This window comes from Callorhinchus milii, unplaced genomic scaffold, assembly GCF_018977255.1.
Source record: "Callorhinchus milii isolate IMCB2004 unplaced genomic scaffold, IMCB_Cmil_1.0 Scaffold5, whole genome shotgun sequence".
Taxonomy (NCBI): Eukaryota; Metazoa; Chordata; class Chondrichthyes; order Chimaeriformes; family Callorhinchidae; genus Callorhinchus; species Callorhinchus milii.
Genome location: NW_024704746.1, coordinates 43,263,692 through 43,283,358, shown reverse-complemented (window position 1 = coordinate 43,283,358; position 19,667 = coordinate 43,263,692). Strand labels below are relative to the sequence as shown.

Genomic DNA, 19,667 nt, shown 5'->3' with positions numbered 1-19,667 from the left:
TTTTTAATGGAGCCTCTCGGCTATACAGAAGGTAAGAGCAACTTTTCCCTCCTCGGGTTATCCAATCCACTCCAAGTAACCCTCGATCCATTCCGAGTGAGATTGGAGTCCAGGCTAATACCCCAGTGCAGTCCTGGGGAAGCACTGCATTTCAGAAGTGTGTCTTTCGGATGAGACATTTAAACTGAGGTCCTTGCCTGTTCAGGGGACGATAAAGATCCACGGCGCTATTGAAAAAGAAAGGGAGTTTCTCTCTCCCGGGTCCCTGACAATAATCCCCCAGTAAAATTGGTCACTCACACATGGCTGTTTGTGGGACATTGCTATGTGCAAATTGGCTGCCGGTTCGCCTACAAAATACACAGTCACTACATGTTACAGTGTAATCTGGAAGTGCTTTGAAACATATTGACATTGTAGATACCAAATCAAATGGAGGGATGATGATGACTGTTTTATTATTATTGTTGTAAATTGTTGAGTGAAGTTTGGTTGAATTTCTAACTGGCTGGATTGTCTTTCAGCGAAGACTTTGGTAAAACCTTTACTGACGTCTCTAAAGTCCTCAAAAACTATTATATTCGTAAAGAATTCGGCATTAATGTTGGCCCAGAAAATTCCAAAAAGGTATGTGCACAATTCAATACAACTTACATTGATGTAGTATCTCTCTGTATAGCTCTGTGGGGTTTGCGGAGGTTGCAGACATAGGGCCGAGTTGAAACCGCAGAGGAATTTAATGATGCGGATCTTGAACCGGATTCTTTGGGGGACGGGAGCCAATGGAGCCAGGCGAGCATGGGGGTGATAAGTCAATATCCTGATTTTTTTCCCCTACATAATAAGGTGTTTGGGAGATTATAGTTGAGTTTGTACAAGGATTTTTGGTTACATTGGATGAGGAGGATTACTGTGTATCACATGCTGAGCAAATACAAGATTGCTTGTGTCTTCCGCTTGCCTCTTCTACCCCTTTATATCCTCTCGTAAGATCTGATACAACCTAATCGATGGACAGCAAATTCTGTCCGTGCAGCTTGCTATTCAGTAAATCATCCTCGGGCTCATTCTTCAGGTATAAGGGAGGTGAGCTTGCTCAAAGCTGACGTTTCTGGCAAAGAATATCAAAATCGAGTCCACCCTCTGTGATGGTCTCTTGTCTGGTTCTTCAGCCAGGTGAGTCTGCAGTACTCCAGGGAACTGCTGATGACAGCGCAGCCCAGCCTGGCTCATCTGCAGTATTTGGAAGGCAGTCACTGGGGGCTTCCATTAACCATTCAGCTTCCATTAACCCTGCAAGCCAAAGCCCTAAAGGACAGGGAGATCCTAGCTGAACAAGCTATGGGAAGCTAGCCCTCAACGATCTCAATGGCAAGCTATGTGGTTTTAGCTGGTTAAACTCCAGAAGTTACTCCAACACACACTCTGGGGTCCCCAAGCCTTGACTCTCACTAACCTGTGTCAGTGACTCTCCGGAATTAGGCAGCAGAGTGTGTCCCTCTAGGGAGAAAGTGTGCATTCGATTCCAACATTTCCATGCATGGAATTCTCAGTTTGGTTTGGATACTCTTGATCCCTGTGTTAGGTTTCCGCATGTGTAGGACAGCCGGCATTGTGTGTCAGCCTGGCTAAGTCACTCATGCTGTCACTTCTGAGTCAGCAGATTGTGAGTTCAAGCCCCACTCTGACAATTTGAGCTCACACTCCAGACTGATGCACCAGTGCAGTGCTGGGGTGGGGTCGGGGATGGGGCACATTGTCAGAGGCGTGGTCCTACAGATGAGACATTAAACTGAGATCTCATTAATGCCTGATCAAGTATATTTCCCACATTGTTATTGGAAAAGAGAAGGGAGTTTCTCTCGGTGTCCTGGACAATAATCCCCCAGATAAAATCAGTCATTCACTTCATGGCTGTTTGAGACGTTGCTATGCGCAAATTGGCAAACTGTGTGAAATAGAAGGATGGTTTTATTATAATGAGGACGGCAGGAGGTGGTGAGGAATGAGGTGACAGTTGGCGAGGACCGAGGATGAGGAAAAACACAAGGGATGTTACTTTGGTTGATAATTTTTGCTTCTCCAGGAAGTGCTTCCAGACAGCGCACTTTTATCTGGAAGACAACGCCTCCCCGCGAGTGGTGTCCAGCTCGCCCTCCGCAGTCCTGTCCATCTCAGGTCAGTGCACTTGTCCGTGAACCAGCCTCACTCGTGTCCATTAAAAAGTGTGAGCAATGAAGTCCCAACCACTCGGCTGAGCAAAACAATACAAAACATAAAGGCCTTTAACCTCTTTTGTGGAAAGTTTTACTCTAATGTTTTAAAGAGATGTTTAAGAGGGATCCTAATAGTGTTTAAAATTACAAAAGGGTTTGATAAGGCTAACATAAATGGGCTGCTTCCACAAATATGAGATAAGGTCTAGGAAATCTAAAAGAATTTAGGAGGAATTCTTCATGCAGAGGATAGTGAGATTGTGGATCTCGCTGCCTGAAGCAGTGGTTGAATCAGTTAGTGTAGATGCGTTCAAGAGGACTCTAGACCTTCACATGCGTGAGAGGGGAATAGAAGGGTGTGGGAGGGAGTAGGGTGTGGATGAAGACTCACATGGAGTATAAACACTGGCACGGACTGTTTGGGCTGAGGTGCTGTTTCTGTCTTGCACGGTCTGTGTAAATCTTCGTAAGTCTCTGACGGCCCAGATTGTTTTGTTTATAAGGAGTCGGTGGAAAGGGAGCGGTGAAAGACCTTTTGCTATCTTCTCCAGGTGAGCTGGAGGCTATTCCCATCAAAGAGTTTCCAGCGCACGTCGCCACCCTTCATACCAGTGCTGGCTTTGCCCAGGAATTTGAGGTAGGAGCCTCTTCTCTCTCTCCCCACTCGTTGCTTCCCAGTCCGTGTCAGTGTCACACACGAGCTGTGCACAAACCGCAATTGCCAAACCAACATTAGTCTGAATTGTACGGCACAGACACGCAGTAGAAGGAGGGAATAATTGATATTCGGCATGTAGTCCCAGGAATAGAGAGGGTGAAAACAGCTCTAACCTGACAATTACATTTTGCCCCTAACAATCTCGGGATTTTACCCCACGTTGGTCTACGTCAGGTCTATGTTAGTTGAGCTGCTCAGTGTATCAATATTCATAACAATAACCCGATAATAATCCCGGCATTTAATACAGTGCCTTATCATATCATCAGGACACAGCAACTTCCAACAAACAGCCATGAAATGAATGGCTAATTTTATCCGGGGGATTGTCAGCCAGGACAATGGGAAAAAGAAACTCCCTTCTCTTTTCAAATAGCGCCACCGGACCTTTAACATCCACTTGATCAGGCATAGACGGGAGCTCAGTTTAATGTCTCATTAAGCAGTCTGACTGTGCAAAGATTCAAGATGTTTTAATGTTCTAAGGCACTATATCAAATGCAAGGATTATTATTTTATTAGTAATAAGCTGGGATATCCCACCCAGTGGAACAACATGCATTGAGAAACCATTCACATGATCGGATGTGATGTGAGTGTGCCTTAGTGTTGCCCTTAGATAGTTGCTCATAGCTCATCCCTCTAACACTGGGGACCATCCTCGTTGCTCTCCTCTGCACTACCTCCAGGGCCTGGAAAGCCCCCAGCCCCACCCCCCACCCCCCACCCCCACCCACCCACCATGCGGTGATTTGGACAGAAATATGTGAGTTTGCATGAACTGTCTTTGTTTTATTTCAGAATTTCCTTTCACAAGAACCACTTGTCCCAGTAATTGTCATCTCAATACACATTGTCAGATGGAAACTTCAGACAATGTGTGTTGTGGTTTAACTGTGGTGCCTTAAGCATGGGCCAGAATTTGCAACCTTTGACCTTCGATGGCTTGGAGGTGAAAGGTCGGAGGGCCACTCTGGTTTGTCAGGCGTTCTGCTCAATATTGCTTTAACTGAAGGGTGATGGATAAACACTTGGGCTGTCTGAGTATTAAGTGGCATGGGGGGAAGAAACAGTTAACACAATTTGGTTCATGGCAGAGATTTAAATGAACCAGTTTCGTGTGGCAACAGTCAGTTTGGTAAGGCTTGAGGAGGTTGCAGAGGGAGGGTATGGGCCGAGAGGGATTTGAAGGCGAATTTGAGTATCTGAGGGATGGGAACCAGTGGAACCGGGCAAGGATTGGGGTGACGCAGAGCCTGATGCGGAGAAGGGCATGAGCTACAGAGTTTTGGGTGGTCTGCAGCTTGTGGAGTGAAGAGTCTGGTGAGCCTGGACGTAATGAAGGCGTGAATGAGGATCAAGCACACAGATGGGGTGGGGAAGTTGAGATCCAGGGAAGACCAGGTTAAAGGTCAACAATTCAGGTCAAAGGGTCAGCAGTTTGGGTCAAAGGGTCAACAATTCAGGTCGAAGGTCAGAAATTCAGGTCAAAGATCACAAATTTGGCTCACGTTGAAGGGCTTTTGTTGCATGACTGTTAATTTTCATTGAGACGCCGTGTTCACTGTCTGCTGTGGAGTTTGATTGCTGTGCTTTTTACATTCCCTCCCCTTCATAAGAAACTCAAAGCATTCTACGAGGTAAGTCTCTCTCCTTGTTTTCTTTTGCCCTTGTAGATGTGGTTGAGTCAGGCCTCTGTCCACCCGCTTCCTGTCCGGTCTCTCGTTCTTCCCCCGCGCCTCCTGACCTTGCTTAAGCGAATGGGTGTGCACGTGTCGGACCCCTCTTAACATGTAATTGCCCCCCCACCCTTCTACCAGAGATGGGTCTCACCACTAACACAACCTTTTCACTTTGTTGCACTAAATGTAGGGGAAAAGTGATGTAGGAAGAAGGCAGGGTGGTGGGATTGAGAACAAGACTGAATACAGCAATAATGTGCGGTTACACTGCAGTTGGCATATAGGTAGCGTCTAGGAGAGCTGCACAGCAACTGGGTGAAACACCAAGCAATGGAGAGGGGAGAAGGCAGGAGGCCATAAGTAGGTTGAAGGGGCTGTTTTTAGGTGGGATTTGAAGACTGGTAGGGAAGGAGCAAGACAGAGAGATAGCTGGAGGGTGGTTGGGGGGTTAGGGGTGCAGTTACTGAAGGGTCAGATATTGGTGGTGGCATGGAGAGGTTAGGGGGGCCTCAGCTAGCCGAGGGGACGGTGCGAGCAGAGGAGTGGGATAGGAAATGGAATTTTAATGAAGCGATTTATAGGTGAGGGTTAGGAGCTTGAAATGGATCTTCTGGGAGACAGTGGAGGCCAGTGGAGGCTGGTGAGGACTGGGGTGAAGAGGTTCGGGTGAGGATGCAGGTGTGAAAGGCGAGTGGCTCTCAAACTGGCACGTGCGATTGGATCGGGAGCTGGGCCCGAGCACATCAAGTGACTACCACCCCGGATGTCTGTCTGTCTGTCTGTCCCGCTACTACCCGAATCCCTCCCGACCCTTGGGGTTCACAAAACAAGGCCTCTCTCTCTCCTCCCCCGGGAAATGTGCAGAAAGCTGGCCTGGTCAGAGCCAGAAGACGGTGGAGAGAGACACCATTAGGAAGCTGCACCCGCTTCCCCTCATGTTGTTTGTCTCTCCACCCCAAACCCCATCCCCTCACCTCCTTGCTAACCAGCTGTTCACTCGTGGTGGCCTCTTACTCTCCCAATATCTGGTTCCTGAGCCAGGTGGGTCTGCTGTTCTCCAGGGCACTGCTGGTGATAGACCAGGTTGGCTCATCAGGAAGAATTGGATGGGCAGACCAGTCACTAGGGGCAGGGACTCTTCCCATTCATCTCCTGTTAACCCCTGCAAGTCAAAGCCGTAACGACTAAGTTGTCCTAGCTGGACAAACAGTGGTAAAGCTTGCCAGGCAGTGCTCTCAATGGCAAGCTATTCGGTTTCAGCTAGTTAGACTGCAGCGGTTATCCAAACGCACGCTCTGGAATCCCCAAGTCTTAGCTCCCACCAACCTGTGCCTAATGCTCTGAATTACATAAGCAGACTGTGTCCCTCCAGGGAGAGAGTGCACATTCCATTCCAAAATCATCTCTAGAAGTTCCATGTGTAGTTATAGGATGCATGGAATTCTCAGTTTGGGTTGGATATTCTTAAGCATAGTGATGGGTCAGACACCCAGCCCCCCAAAAACATCTGGGCAGGGTTGCGCGCTCAAGAGGGGTATGGGGTCAGAGGTTAACATCAGAGAGGGGTGTGGGGTCAGAGGTTAATATGGATGCCATCTTGGAACACTGCACGTGGGCAGGTCAGACATTGAGCATGGGAGGGGCAGGGGGAAGGGAGTGACCAGATATTGTAATCCAAATCTAGGGACACATGTAAAAAAAATGTAATTTACCACAACTTCTGATGCTGGCATTATTAAAGAAACATAGGTGATGGGTGTGACATTAGATGTCTCACCAGATAAATGATGTCCAATGGAAGAATTGAGTCTGTCCGTTGTTCAGTACTTCAAGACGCTACCCCATGTGAAGGGCGCAATATAAATGCAAGTTGCCGTTGTCATTGCTGTCCTTGTGACCTGTATTCCTCTTCGTTCCCACAGGAGGTGCAGGGATGCACTGTTGACGTTGATATCACATCAGACTGCTCCAACCACCCAGACAACAAAAACAAGAATCGCTACATCAATATCGTCGCTTGTAAGTCACTCGCCCCCACCCCGCCCCCCCCCCGCCCCACCCCAATATTTCCACTGGAGCACCCTTGAGGAGCTATTTCTATTTTTCTTCAGACGCAATAATAATGATGATAATAATTAATAATTATAATCCTTGCCTTTCTTGTGAGGAGATGTTTCAAAGCACTTCACAGGATACACTGTAGCGTGTAGTGACTGTGTTTTGTGACAAAAGTGGCAGCAAATGTGCATACACACAGCAATGTTATCACAAACAGCTGTGAAGAGAACAACTGATTTAATATGTGCAATTGTTGGCCGGTTGCACCGGGAGAGTGAAACTCCCTTCTCTTTTCTAATAGTGCCATGGAGCTTTAACATCCACCTGAACAAGCACAGATGGGACCTCGATTTAACTTCTCATTAGAAGATTTATACCGTAAAGTGTAGTGACTGTGTATTTTGTAGACAAATGTGGCAGCCGATTCACACACAGCACCGTCCCATAATATGGGGGAGGGAACCTGTGAGTAAATGAGATGTTGTGAATTTTACTTTTTTTAGTGTTTCAGTTTTGATATAAAAAGGGTGTTGTGTTTGTTTTCAGTCGATCATAGCCGCGTGAAACTTTCACCACTATTGGAAAAAGACTCCAAACACAGTGACTACATCAATGCCAACTACATAGACGTGAGTCACACCTTCAGCGCTCCCCTCAGCGCTGCTCTGCAGTGTCAGCTTAGACCGAGAGCTTAAAGTCCCCGATGTGGACTTGAACCCACAACCTTCTGACTCAGAGAGAAGAGTATTACTGACTGAGCCAAGGTGACACACAGTGCACAGATAACTGTGGCAATGTAGTGCTTCCTCAGCACTGCACTGAAGTGTCAGAATCCACTGGGAGCTCAGAGCCCAAAGTGGAGCTTAAATTTTCTGACCTGGGTTAATAATAATCCTTGCGTGTCCTGTAACACCTAAGCACTTCATCAAGGTGTCTCAAAAAGCATTTCACAGGATTTACGTGAAATATAGTGTCTGTATTTAATAGGCGAACTTCAATTTGTACAAAGCAATTTCACACAAACAACCATGGAATGAGTGATCAATTTTTCTGGGGGATTGCCAGCCAGGACACCGGGAGAGAGAAACTCTCTTCTCTTTTTAAACAATAGTGTCCGGGATCTTTAACGTCCACCTGGACAAGCACAGATGAGACCGTGGTTGAAATCTCTCCTCCGAAAGATGACGTCTCCAACATTGGGGCCCCCAGCCGCTGTACTGTGAGCTCAATGTGGGGTTTGAACCCACAACCTTCTGATTTAAACCCACACATATCTGACTCAGAGACGAGAGTGCTCCCAACTGAGCCAAGCTGACATGTAATTTACAGGATGATATCTGACTGGTACCTAATGGCACAGAGGGGCTGAAGTCTTGTTCTTCTGTGAAACAGGGCTACGAAAGGCAAAAGGCTTACATAGCAGCTCAAGGTCCACTTAAATCAACGTCTGACGATTTCTGGAGGATGATTTGGGAGCACAATGTGGGTGTCATCGTTATGATCACCAACCTGGTTGAAAAGGGAAGGGTAAGTTTTTAATATTCCACATTAATTATAAAAATCCTTGCATTTGACTTACTAAAACACTGAAATGTCTTAAAGCACTTTGCTGGCAGTTACCCTTAAAGTGACTGTATTTCGTGGGCGAAACGCAGCATCATATTTGCACACATCAATATCCCACACACAACGATGACCAATTGTATCTGAGGGATTATCAGCCAGGACATCAGGAGAGAGAAACCCCCTTCCCTTTTCCAATAGCACTGAGTGATCTTTAACATCCACCTGAATAGGCACAGACCGGGAACTTGGTTTAATGTCTCCAAAATTGTTTTGGATGAAGAAGAACCTTCAGCCCATCCTATCTCATCCCTCCATAACATCCACCCTACCGTAATCTGCATCAAGCTGTTTTTTAATTCAGTCCCAGTATCCTGGCCTCAACCACCCTTCCTGGCAGCCCTTTAATTACTCTCTGGGTAAAAAAAAAACTTCCTGATATCTGTCCTGAAATTGCCGTTTACAACTCTAAACCTGAGTTTGTAACCTGAACCTAAATATAAACTTTGATACAACAACAATTTGCATTTATATAGCACCCCTCATGCACATCCTAAAGTATTGATCTCGGTTTACTTTTACAATCCCATTTAAGGTTCCCCTCTGAGACGTTTCCTCTCATCTGAAAGATGGCGGCTTTGATAATGCACCCCCATTATAATGCACTGTGCTGGAGTGTCAGGAAAGCATTTTGTTTTAATCTCTTTACTTTTGCCTTCAGAGAAAATGTGACCAGTACTGGCCATCAGAGAGCAGCGAGGAGTACGGTGGCATTGCGGTGACATTGAAGAGCACCAAGGTCATGGCCTATTACAGCATTAGGCATTTCTCCATTTACAACACCAGGGTGAAGAAGGTAAGCGATCCATTTGGCAACAATAAACAAGGCAAACAGGATGCCGGGCTAGATTGTTGAATCAGTTGAGTTTAGATCCCCAGACGTCAGACTCAGGCTGTACAGTTCTCTTGGTTAGGCCTTAACTTGAATACTGTATAAATTCTGGTCACTAGGGCCCGAGAGGCAATGCAGAGGAGAGCAATGAGAATGATCACCATTGTTAGAGGAATGAGCTTTGAGCAATGATTAGGGAAAAGATGAGTCAAAGGATGCACCAGGATAGTAGAACAAGAGGACACAGCCTTAGAGTTGTAAAGGGCAATTTCAGGACAGACACCAGGATGTTTTTCTTTACCCAGCAGGTAATTAACGATGGGAACAGATTGCGAGGAAAGGTGGTTGAGGCCAGGACACTGGGACTCATTTAAAAATCAGCTTAATGCTGTAATGGGGGGACAGTTCGAGGGAAGGTGGGGTTCGAGAGGGATAGGCAGAAGGGCCAACTACATCCAGACTCATCTTGTGACGGGATCGTTTACAATATCATAGTATAGCAACTGATTTAGCAATATAGCCGAGCAACCTACAACAATAACAACAACAAGATTCCATTTATAGAGCGCCTTTCACGTCGGGAGGACGTCCCAAAGCGCTGGTCATGATCTCGTTATCTTGTTATCTTATGATCCAAACTGATTGTGTGTGACTTTGTGTGATCTTGTGAGATCTTGTGTGATTTTGTGGTTGTTGCCAGGACTTGACACTCTCTTTGGGTGCGTTACAGGGGTCTCTGAAGGGGAGGCCGAGTGACAGGACAGTGGTGCAGTATCACTACACTCAGTGGCCAGACATGGGTGTGCCCCAGTACACACTGCCCATCCTCAGCTTCATCCAGCAGTCGTCAGCCGCACAGAGCCACCTGATGGGACCACTGGTCGTGCACTGCAGGTGAGTTCTTGGCCTCATACCATCATTCTCCTGGGGAATGTGTTGAAATCACGAGAATTCTTGTTTTTGATTCACCGTCTTATTATGTCGAGAAGAGCGATTCACAGGATTTACTGTTAAGTGTAGTGAACAATTTTATTTGGGAAATTGTCAGAATCTTCCTCCTCTTTTCCAATAGAAGTGATCTTTTTCCAGCACCTTGGGACGTCCTCCCGATGTGAAAGGCGCTATACAAATGTAATCTTGTTGCTGTTTAACAATCTTTAATCTCCACCTGAATAGACACAGGTAGAACACTGGTTTAATGTCCTTTGGATAAGATGTTAAGCCATGGTCCCATCTGCTTGTCCAGGTGGACGTTAAAAACACAACATAAACGTGAAAGAACTGTTTTATAACGGGACGGTCCTCTGTCTTTTACAGTGCTGGTGTTGGGCGTACAGGCACGTACATAGTCATAGACAGCATGTTACAGCAGATCAGACACAAAGGTTCAGTCAATGTGCTGGGCTTCCTCAAACACATCAGAACCCAGAGGAACTACTTAGTGCAGACGGAGGTAAGCCAAAGCTGCACAGTTAATAAATAATAATCCTTGCATTTCATATAAGCAAATGCCTCATCAAAGCATTTCACAGGATACACTATAATGTGGAGTGACTGTTTATTTTGTATTCAAACTCGGCAGCCAGTTTGTGCACAGCAACATTCCACAAACCGCCGTGAGGTGAATGACTGATTTTTTTAATCTGGGGGATTGTTGGCCAAGACACCTGGAGAGAGAAATTCCTTTCTCTTTTCAAATAGTACCGTGAGATCTTTAATGTCCACTAATAGACAGAGCTTTGGTTTAACATGGTAAGCAGAGTCTTCTCAAAGCTGAACTGCTGGGCAAAGGTGACATGCTGGGCCATAGAATTGGAATGTCAGAATCGAGTCCACCCTCTGTGATGGTCTCTATCCAGTTCCTGCACCACGTGGGTCTGAGATACTGAAGGTGCACTGATGATGACAGCTCAGCCCAACCTGGCTCATCAGCAGGAATTGGAGGGGGAGACCAGTTACTGGGGGCAGGGACTCTTCCCACTCAGCTCCTGTTAACCTTCCTGCAAGCCAAAGCCCTAACGGGGAGGGTGTTTCTAGCTGGACAAGCAGTGGGAAAGCTTGAAGATGGCAAGCTATGTGGTTTTAGCTGGTTAGACTCCAGCAGTTACGTACACTCTGGGATCCCCAAGCATTGTCTCTTGCCAATTTCAACAAAAACAACAAAATTACATTTGTATAGCCCCTTTCACATCGGAAGGATGTCCCGAGGTGCTGGACAGATAGTGTTTTGGACCCGAGCTGGGGTTCGGGATTGGGGAGGGTGGAGGGCAGGGAGCGAAGCAGGGAGATTGAAAGCACGGTCGAAGAGGAGAGTCTTGAGATGCGTCTTGAAGGAGGCAGGGGAGGGGGCAAGGTGGAGGGACTGGGATAGAGTTCCAGACGGTAGGGGCAGAATGACAGAAGGCCTGCATGCCAATGGTGGGGTGGGCGAGGCTGGGGACGAGAAGTAGGCTGGGCCCCTCTGAGCAGAAGGAGCGGGCGGGCTGGTAGGGGGTTAGAAGGTCACAGAGGTAGGGGGGAATCAAGGCCATGGAGGGCTTTGAAGGTGAGGACCAGGATCTTGAACTGTATCCTCTGAGTGATGGGAAGCCAGTGTTGGGTGAGGATGGCGATGATATGGTCATGGAGCATGGTGCGGGAGAGGACACAGACTGCAGAGTTCTGGATGACCTGGAGGGAGGAGTCAGGGAGGCTGACAAGCAAGGAGTTTTGCATAGTCAAGCCTTAATGTTATGAATGCATGTATGAGGGTTTCGGGGGCCTGCGTTTTGAGACAGTGGCAGAGCTGGACAATGTTGCAGAGATGGGGGAAGGCAGAGGGGTCATGGAACATGTGTGGGGTAGAAAGGATAGTTGAGGGTCAAACAAGACGCCAAGGTTCCAGACTGGCTTAGTAAGGTGGAGTGTGCATCCATGGATAGTGATGCTATTAGCACCTGTGGTGTGCAGGGGCTAACGGTAGCCAATCAGGAGGACCTTGGTCTTGTTGACATTCAACTGAAGAAGCTTAGCTCTCATCCAGGATTTGATGTCTGGTAGACATTCTGCCAGGACAGCAGTGGGCCTGGAATAAAGGGTGGAGGCAAAGAGATACAGTTGGGTGTCATCCGCATGCATGTGGAAGTTGACCCCATGTCTGCGAATGATGTCACCAAGAGGGAGCATATAGTTATTGAACAGGACCAAGGACAGAGCCCTGAAGAACGCCTCAAGAGATGGGCTAGAAGAGAAATTTCAGCCTAATACTCTGGGCCTGTGTGAGCAGGATGCATCCCTCCAGGGAGAGAGTGCGTATTACATTTCAAACACAGGGAGATTTCCATGTTTAGATGGCAGATACCTTTCCGCTGTTTTTGTCTGTATAAGACACCCAGCTGATCATGGTGATGGGTTTCTATGTGTGTCAGACACCCTGCTGATCACAGTGATGAGTTTCCATGAGTGTCAGACACCCAGTGAACAAAGAACCCTATAAAAGCCCCATAATCATCTGTGATGAGAAGCTTTTGTGGTGGCTTTGGAACATGAAGATAATGCTGAGGTGTCCCTGCTTTTCCTACCAGGAACAATACATCTTCATTCATGATGCTCTGGTGGAGGTGATCCAGAGTAAGGAGACCGAGGTGGCTGCTAGCCATTTCCATTCCTACATCAATGCTGTGCTCACCCCTAGAGCGTCGGGAAAGATCGGGTTGGAGACACAATTTAAGGTGAGGCATTGGCAACATTTCACAAACTCAGACTGTTCAGCTCACAACCTTGGATAAGGGAAGCTCTTCCGTCTATCCCTCTGGAACCTCCCCAGCTCCCTACCCCACTGTCGCCCCATCACAGCATCAAGCTGCACTCAAATGAGTCCCTGTGTCCTGGCCTTCTTATTAACGTGTTCCAGCCATTAATTACCCTCTGGGTAAAGAAAAGCTTCCTAGTGCTGATTTGAACCTCTTGTTCAGGGTTGCAAAGAGCAATTTAAGGAGAGGGGAATAGAGCATAAGGGAGGGGACAATAGAGGGGTGTTGGACAGAAGAATAGGGGTGTGGAGGATTTGGTAATAGAAGGGTCTAGGAGAGGGTAATAGGAGTGTAGGAGAGGGGAATATACGGGTGTAATAGAGTGGAATAGAGGATGAAGAAGGGGGAATAGGAGGGATGGTGACTGGTTGGGCCGAGTGGCCTGTTTCCATGCAGGAGCGTCTTTGTAATATTAACCATGGCGATCGTTGGGAATGGACCTGTGGTTGAAAATTATTCAGTAGTGGAAAAGCCATCACCGTAGACTGCTGCATTCACAAACTATTTTTCAATCGTTCACCTCTCTGTCTCAGTCTCTCTCTTTTGGTTTCTCTCTCTCTGTTTTATCTCCCTATCTGTTTCTCTCTTGCGTTATGTCTCTCTCCCATTTTCTCTCTCTCAAGTTCTTACTTTGTCACTGTTTCTTTCTCAAGTTCTATCTCTCTTGTTTCTCTCATGTGCTATCTGTATTTCTCTGTTGCATTTTTTCCTCTGTCTCATTCACGTTCTCTTTCTCTCTCTCTCTCTCTTGTCCTCACTCTTGTTCTCTCTCTCAGTCACGTTCTCTCTCTCTCTGTCTCTCCACAGCTACTCAGCCAATCTCATGCCAAGCAGTGTGATTACTCCACTGCACTGAAGCCGTGTAACAGAGAGAAGAACAGAAACTCATCTATAATTCCTGGTACCTTTACATTCCCCACAAACTGACTGAAAGTAGCTCGGTGTAGTGGGGTGGGGAGAGGTGCACAGAGCGAGTGGGTGCAGGGGTGCATACATGGGGGTCAGGTATTGTTATGTAAGAGCCTTATTTATCTTTCACTGAGCAGGATTGGCTATTTGCCCCTCAAATTATGCCTCCATTCCACCCCGACGCCTACCCCCTCCCGCATCCCCCCCCACCACCACCCACTTCGAGGGCTTTGAGCTCACAGTCCAGGCTGAGGCTCCAATAAGTGCGGGGGGTAGCGACGCATTGTTGGAGGTTCCGTCCTTTGGTTAAACTGAGGTCCAATCTGTCTGTTTGTTGTGGGGTCTTTATAGAAATGTGCCCGATATAAAAGGTAACCCGCTGGCTGTGAAGTGACGTGTTTTTCAATTGCAGTGGAGAAATCGAGAGTCTGTCTCACCACAACTTCTTCCGACGAGTCAGATTACATCAACGCCTCTTATATAGCGGTGAGTAACCCAGTGCCCATTGCGATCATTGGGTGTCTGACATACGCAGAGACCCGTCACTATGATCAGCCTGGTGTCTGACAGACTGTACTGGAGACCATCACAGAGGCTGGATTTGATTCTGACATTTCACCTAACCCTGGAGCCACTATCGGATGTTGGGCCTTCTGCCCCAACCTCTGGAATTCCATACCGGAGCCCTCAATCTTGCCTCCATCCCTTGCCTTCTTCAAGGCCCATCTCAAGACCATCCTCATTGACCGTGCCTTCAGTCATCTTCCATCCCATGCCCCTTACCCTCCACCCCTCTGATCCCAACCCACAGCTCAGGTGCAAACCCTCAACTGTCCAGCACCTTGGGATATCCCCCCATGTGAAAGGTGCTACATAAATGCATTTGTTGTTGTTGAGCATTTCCAAATTTCATTTCTAGGGATTCCGTCAAAGCAACGAGTTCATCGTCACTCAGCACCCACTGCCGCACACAGTGAGAGACTTCTGGAAGACGATATGGGATCACAATGCTCAGATCATTGTGATGCTGCCAGACAGTCAGGGGCTGGTAATGACACTGTTTATTTGGGTTCAAAAGTAAAATGCTTGAGAAGTGAGATTGATTGTCGCCTTTACTGATAATAGTAATAATCCTTGCATTTCAGATCATGTCGTCAAAACATCTCAGAGCGCTTCACCAGATTTTACTGCAAATTGTGGTTACCTTGTGTATTTTGTAGGCGAACGTGGGAACCAATTTTCCACATCCTACACTCATTAAACCGAGGGCCAATCTGTGCCTGTTGAGGTGGATGTTAAAGATTCCGAGGAACTCTTGGAAAACAGAAAGAAGCTTCCCAGTGTCCTGGCTGACAATTTCCCAGATAAAATCGGTCATTTACTTCATAATTATTTGCAGGACATTGCTGTGTTCAAATTGGCTGCTGCATTCGTTCACAAAGCACACAGTCACCACGTCTCATAGGAAAAACCTCAAGTGTTTTGAGAAGTTTTGACTTCATAGGCGCTGTATAAAATGCAAACATTATAACAATTGGACAATTGGTTCTTCAGTCTTGAGAGACGATGACTCAGATGGGACCTTTTGGAGGTGTATAAAATGTTAATTGGGATTGAAAAAGTAAACCAAGATCGATACTTTAGGATGCATCGAGACAGTAGAACAAGGGGGCAGAGTGGCTGAAAGCTCGGTCACTGATGGTGGGGAGAGCAGGATGGGGTACGTGAAAAAGGCCCGCAAAGGGAGTGGCCGGATTGGTAGGCTTTGTGGAGGTTGCGGCAAGTTGGGGTCGGGGCGAGAGTGTAGAACGATTTTAAGGTGAGAACGAGCATGGTAACGTGAAGCGTGACCTAGGAGTGAGAGTGGAAGATTTAGGTGCTGGTTGTGTGGATTAACAACTGGTCGCTCCATTGTGTTCCAGACGGACGAGTGCATTTACTGGCCACAGAAGGATGAGGGGATGGTGTGCGAGGCGTTCACAGTGAGGCTGATTGGAGAGAGCCATGTATGTCTGGCCAACGAGGAGCCACTCATTGTCCAGGATTTCATATTGGAGGCCACCCAGGTACGAAGCCAGGACTCGGTCTCGACTCATTTACCCTGTGTGTAACAGTGACTGTGACAGAGAGCTTACCCTGTGTGTCAAAGTGACTGTGACAGAATATTTACCCTGTGTGTAACAGTGACTAAGGGCAGAGTATTTACTTTGGGAAAATTCCGATGTGTCACGTGCTGAGCTGTGCAGTCAAAGAAGACATGTGCAGGTCACCTGAGATTTGGCTGCCTCCTGATAACTTACGTCTGACTACTTATGAAACCACTTTCAATGCACTTGTCTCTCACACCATCTGCCATCACTGTCATCTCTCCCATTCTCTCACTCCAAAAGACACAGAGAGTCCTGGGAAAAAGCTTCCACCGCTATCAATTTACAAGGGAAGCTTCATGTTGACAACCTAACCCACTGACTGTCTGAACACAAAGCAATCAGATCAGCCGATAGGATTGTAAATGCTCCCAGTCTAGGCAGAAACTCCAGTGCAGTACTGGTGGAGAGGGCTGTATTGTCAGGGTGCTGTCATTCGGATGAGAAGTTAAACCGAGGTCCTATCCGCATGATCAGGTGGATGCTAAAGATCCTTTGGCTCTATTGGAAAAGAGAAGGGAATTTCATCCTCCCAGTGTCCTCATCTACAGTACCTCAAATAAAATTGGTTATTCACTTTGTGGCTGTTTGTGGTACGCTGCTGTACACAAATTGGCTACCACATTTACTGTGAAGCACTTTGAGACATCTCAACGACGTAAAAAGCACTTAATCAAATGTGAGGAATATTATTATTATAAACCTCATGTTTGATACAGACCTCTGTAACATTAAACTGTGTCAAAGTACCTCACAAGATTTATGAAAAGTGTAGTAACTATATTTTGCAGACGAATGCGGCAGCCAAGTTGCGCACAGCAATGTCTAACAAACAGCCATGAAGTGAGTGACTGATTTTATCTGGGGATTGTTGGTCAGGACATTGGGAGAAAGAAACTCTTCTTTTTTCCAATGGCAAAGCCGTCTCATATATCAGGTAAACGGATAGCTCTCAGAGAGCAAAAAAAAAGCCAAGCTGGGCCAATCGCCTCCGACTGTGCTCTCAGTGTCCATATTTCTAATCTTCCCAGAACAGCGGTCAATTGTTCTCCCAGCTCCTTTGATCCTGAGTGCCACCATGTGACAAACCCAGGTTACAGTGACTTTTCTCTGAATCCACAGGATGACTATGTGCTTGAGGTGAGACATTACCAGACTCCCAAATGGCCAAACCCTGACGGGCCCATCAGCAAAACCTTTGAGCTCATCAACATAATACGAGAAGAAGCCGCAACGAGAGATGGGCCATCAGTAGTCCACGATGAGTGGGTCTCCTTTAACTTCCTTTTTTCTGACTCGATATCAAAGAACTTAGGCACTAAATTACTTTAGTCAATGCACAGACCAATGCGTTCACGCTTCCATTTTGCTCCTTTTATCCTGGTTTGCTACATTGACAAAAAGAGAAATAGCAATCCTGCCCTTCTCCTCCCTCTGCCCCGCTCACTCCATCCATTCAGCTCTCCATCCATATTGCCCTATCCCCTGCCCCACCCTTCCCACCCTTTTGCATCTTTACTCCATCCTGCCCTCTCTCTCCACCTCACCCTCTCCCTACACCTCACCCTATCCCTCCATCTCATCCTCTGCCTCCTCTCCACGCTCTCTGCCTGCTCACTTACTCCATCCCAGCTGTTCCCTCCACCTGCCCACTCTGTCTGCTCCACCCCTCCCTCCTCCCCACTCGTTCCGCCCGCCACTCCCTCCACCCCTCTCCCTGTGCCCCGCCCACTCCCTCCACCCCATACGCTCAGACCTGCTCCACTGACCCGCGCCCCCCTGTGGCTGAGCTTTAAGCCATTTTGCCCTGATCTCAGGAACTCCCCCCAAACCCTTCCATCTCAATCTCCCCTCCCCACTCCTCTCCGCTTCCATAACACATCCAAACCCCCCACCCCCCTCTCTCCCGCAATCTCCCACCCAGCTTGGTCTCCCTCTATCACGCTTTGAGACAATCCTTTACAGGAAATGTTCAAATTGTTGTTGTTGCAACTCTTGGAAGTAGGAATGGAGCTGAATGTTGCAACTGAACGGAATTCCTGGAGGTCAGCCCAGGACACTTGAGTTGCCTGATTCCCTGATTAAAAATCTTTTGGGGATTCTCGCAAATTGGACTTGCCACATGTCCGTTCAAATAGCATAATGACATTCTTTTCCACAGTTAGTTTTCCAGAGGCTAAATTAGCACCAGCCTTTGCAGAGTGTGGGAGGGAACAACAGATGGAGAGGGATAAAAAGAGACAGAGAGAGCGAGAGAGACGGAGAGACGGAGAGGGAGGGAGAATGATGAAGAGGGAGAGAGGTGGAGAGGGAGGGGGAGTCATGAGAGGGAGGGAGAGATGGAGAGAAAGGGAGAGTGAGGTAGAGGGAGGGAGATATGGAGACGGGGAGAATAATGGAGAGCGGAGGGAGAGTGATGGAAAGGGAGTAACTAATAAGAGTTTCTCTGACTCTCACTGGGTGTTCTGTGCAGGCACGGGGGAGTCACAGCCGGCACTTTCTGCGCTCTGACAACACTCGTTACCCAGCTGGAGAGTGAGAACACGGTGGACGTTTACCATGTGGCAAAACTCATCAATCTGATGCGACCCGGAGTCTTCACCCACGTCGTAAGTCACTGCAGTTTCTGCCAGACTGAGGCTGGGCTGGGTTAGGCTCAGCTGGGGTGGGCTGAACTGGTAAGCGCTCTGGGATGCTACCTGCGTGAGGGGCGCTTTATAAATGCAAGTTGTTATTGGGTTAGGCTCAGACGGCCTGGGTTGGATTGGACTGGGTTGGGCTGAGTTGGATTGGGCTGTATTCGGTTGGGCTGGGCTAGGCTGGGTTGGTACAAGTTAGGTTGGGCTGAGCTGGTTTGGGGTGTGTTATATTGGGCTGGGTTGTATTGGGCTGAGCTGGAATGGGCTGGGTTGTCTTTCAGCTACCCCCCCGGTTATCCCCAAACTGTGAAATGAGAGCACTTGGGCACTTTATGCTGGTATGAACTTGCCTTTGATCTCATGTGATCTATATCCACAGGATCAGTACCAGTTTTTATACACTGCTGTTCTCAGCGTGGTTAGCAACAGAGATGATCTGAACCCTGGAAGCTCAATGGACAATGGCCTAGCCCTGACAACAGAGGAGCGCAGCAGAGCTGAGAGTATGGAATCATTGGTCTAACTGCCCCTCATATGTTTTCTCATGATACAGAGAGAGAGACAGAGAGAAAAAGCTCTTTAAGATCTTAGCAAGAGCTCACAAATACCTTGTGATCTTCCACTGCCCCCCATCCCAACTCCACACTGAGGCCATTCCCAAGTTTATCCCCAGATTTTCCTTTAGATGGGATTGGGTTCAGAAGAGTAAGCAGAATCTTTTGGGAGCTGAGCTGGCTCCAAGGACATACTTAACAACAAAATGTCGGAATCGAGTCCAACCTCTGTGATGGTCTCTAGTCCTGTTCCTGAGCTAGGTGGGTCTGCAGTACTCCGGGGCACTGCTTCATTGTGAGCATAAAATTATTCTGTCTGCTGCAGTTAATATTCCACTCAGTTGCTGTTCCCTCCCATTGGGAAGGGTGAAATCCACCCTTGTCTAACAGCCTCCAACACTGCCCTGTCTCACTACGGAATGCCAAACAACTCTTAGCTCCAGACCTTACTTCTGACAAATAGTGACCACTATGGAGACCCCAGCATCCTCAGGTCAG

At 47.5% G+C, this 19,667-nt stretch overlaps 1 protein-coding gene across 1 annotated transcript; it reads left to right on the top strand.

Moving 5' to 3' along the window:
* Window positions 1-1,010: 1,010 nt before the first annotated feature.
* On the top strand, window positions 1,011-19,381 carry ptprz1a (protein tyrosine phosphatase receptor type Z1a). The gene is made up of 19 exons (XM_042335074.1): window positions 1,011-1,086; window positions 1,173-1,176; window positions 2,087-2,178; window positions 2,720-2,853; window positions 4,554-4,574; window positions 6,539-6,635; window positions 7,221-7,303; window positions 8,067-8,201; window positions 8,959-9,093; window positions 9,860-10,023; window positions 10,447-10,582; window positions 12,693-12,839; window positions 13,728-13,821; window positions 14,242-14,315; window positions 14,749-14,877; window positions 15,752-15,895; window positions 17,099-17,241; window positions 18,450-18,585; window positions 18,995-19,381. The coding sequence occupies exons 1-19, from the start codon at window positions 1,011-1,013 to the stop codon at window positions 19,136-19,138; spliced, it is 2,088 nt and encodes a 695-aa protein (XP_042191008.1). The 3' UTR covers window positions 19,139-19,381.
* The last annotated feature ends 286 nt before the right edge of the window (window positions 19,382-19,667 follow it).

Coding starts and splice junctions, on each gene's coding strand:
- ptprz1a (XM_042335074.1), top strand. CDS start 1,011: ATGGACAGCAAATTCTGTCCGTGCAGCTTGCTATTCAGTAAATCATCC. Junction 8,202..8,958: donor ACCTGGTTGAAAAGGGAAGG/GTAAGTTTTTAA, acceptor TTTTGCCTTCAG/AGAAAATGTGACCAGTACTG. Junction 9,094..9,859: donor ACAACACCAGGGTGAAGAAG/GTAAGCGATCCA, acceptor GGTGCGTTACAG/GGGTCTCTGAAGGGGAGGCC.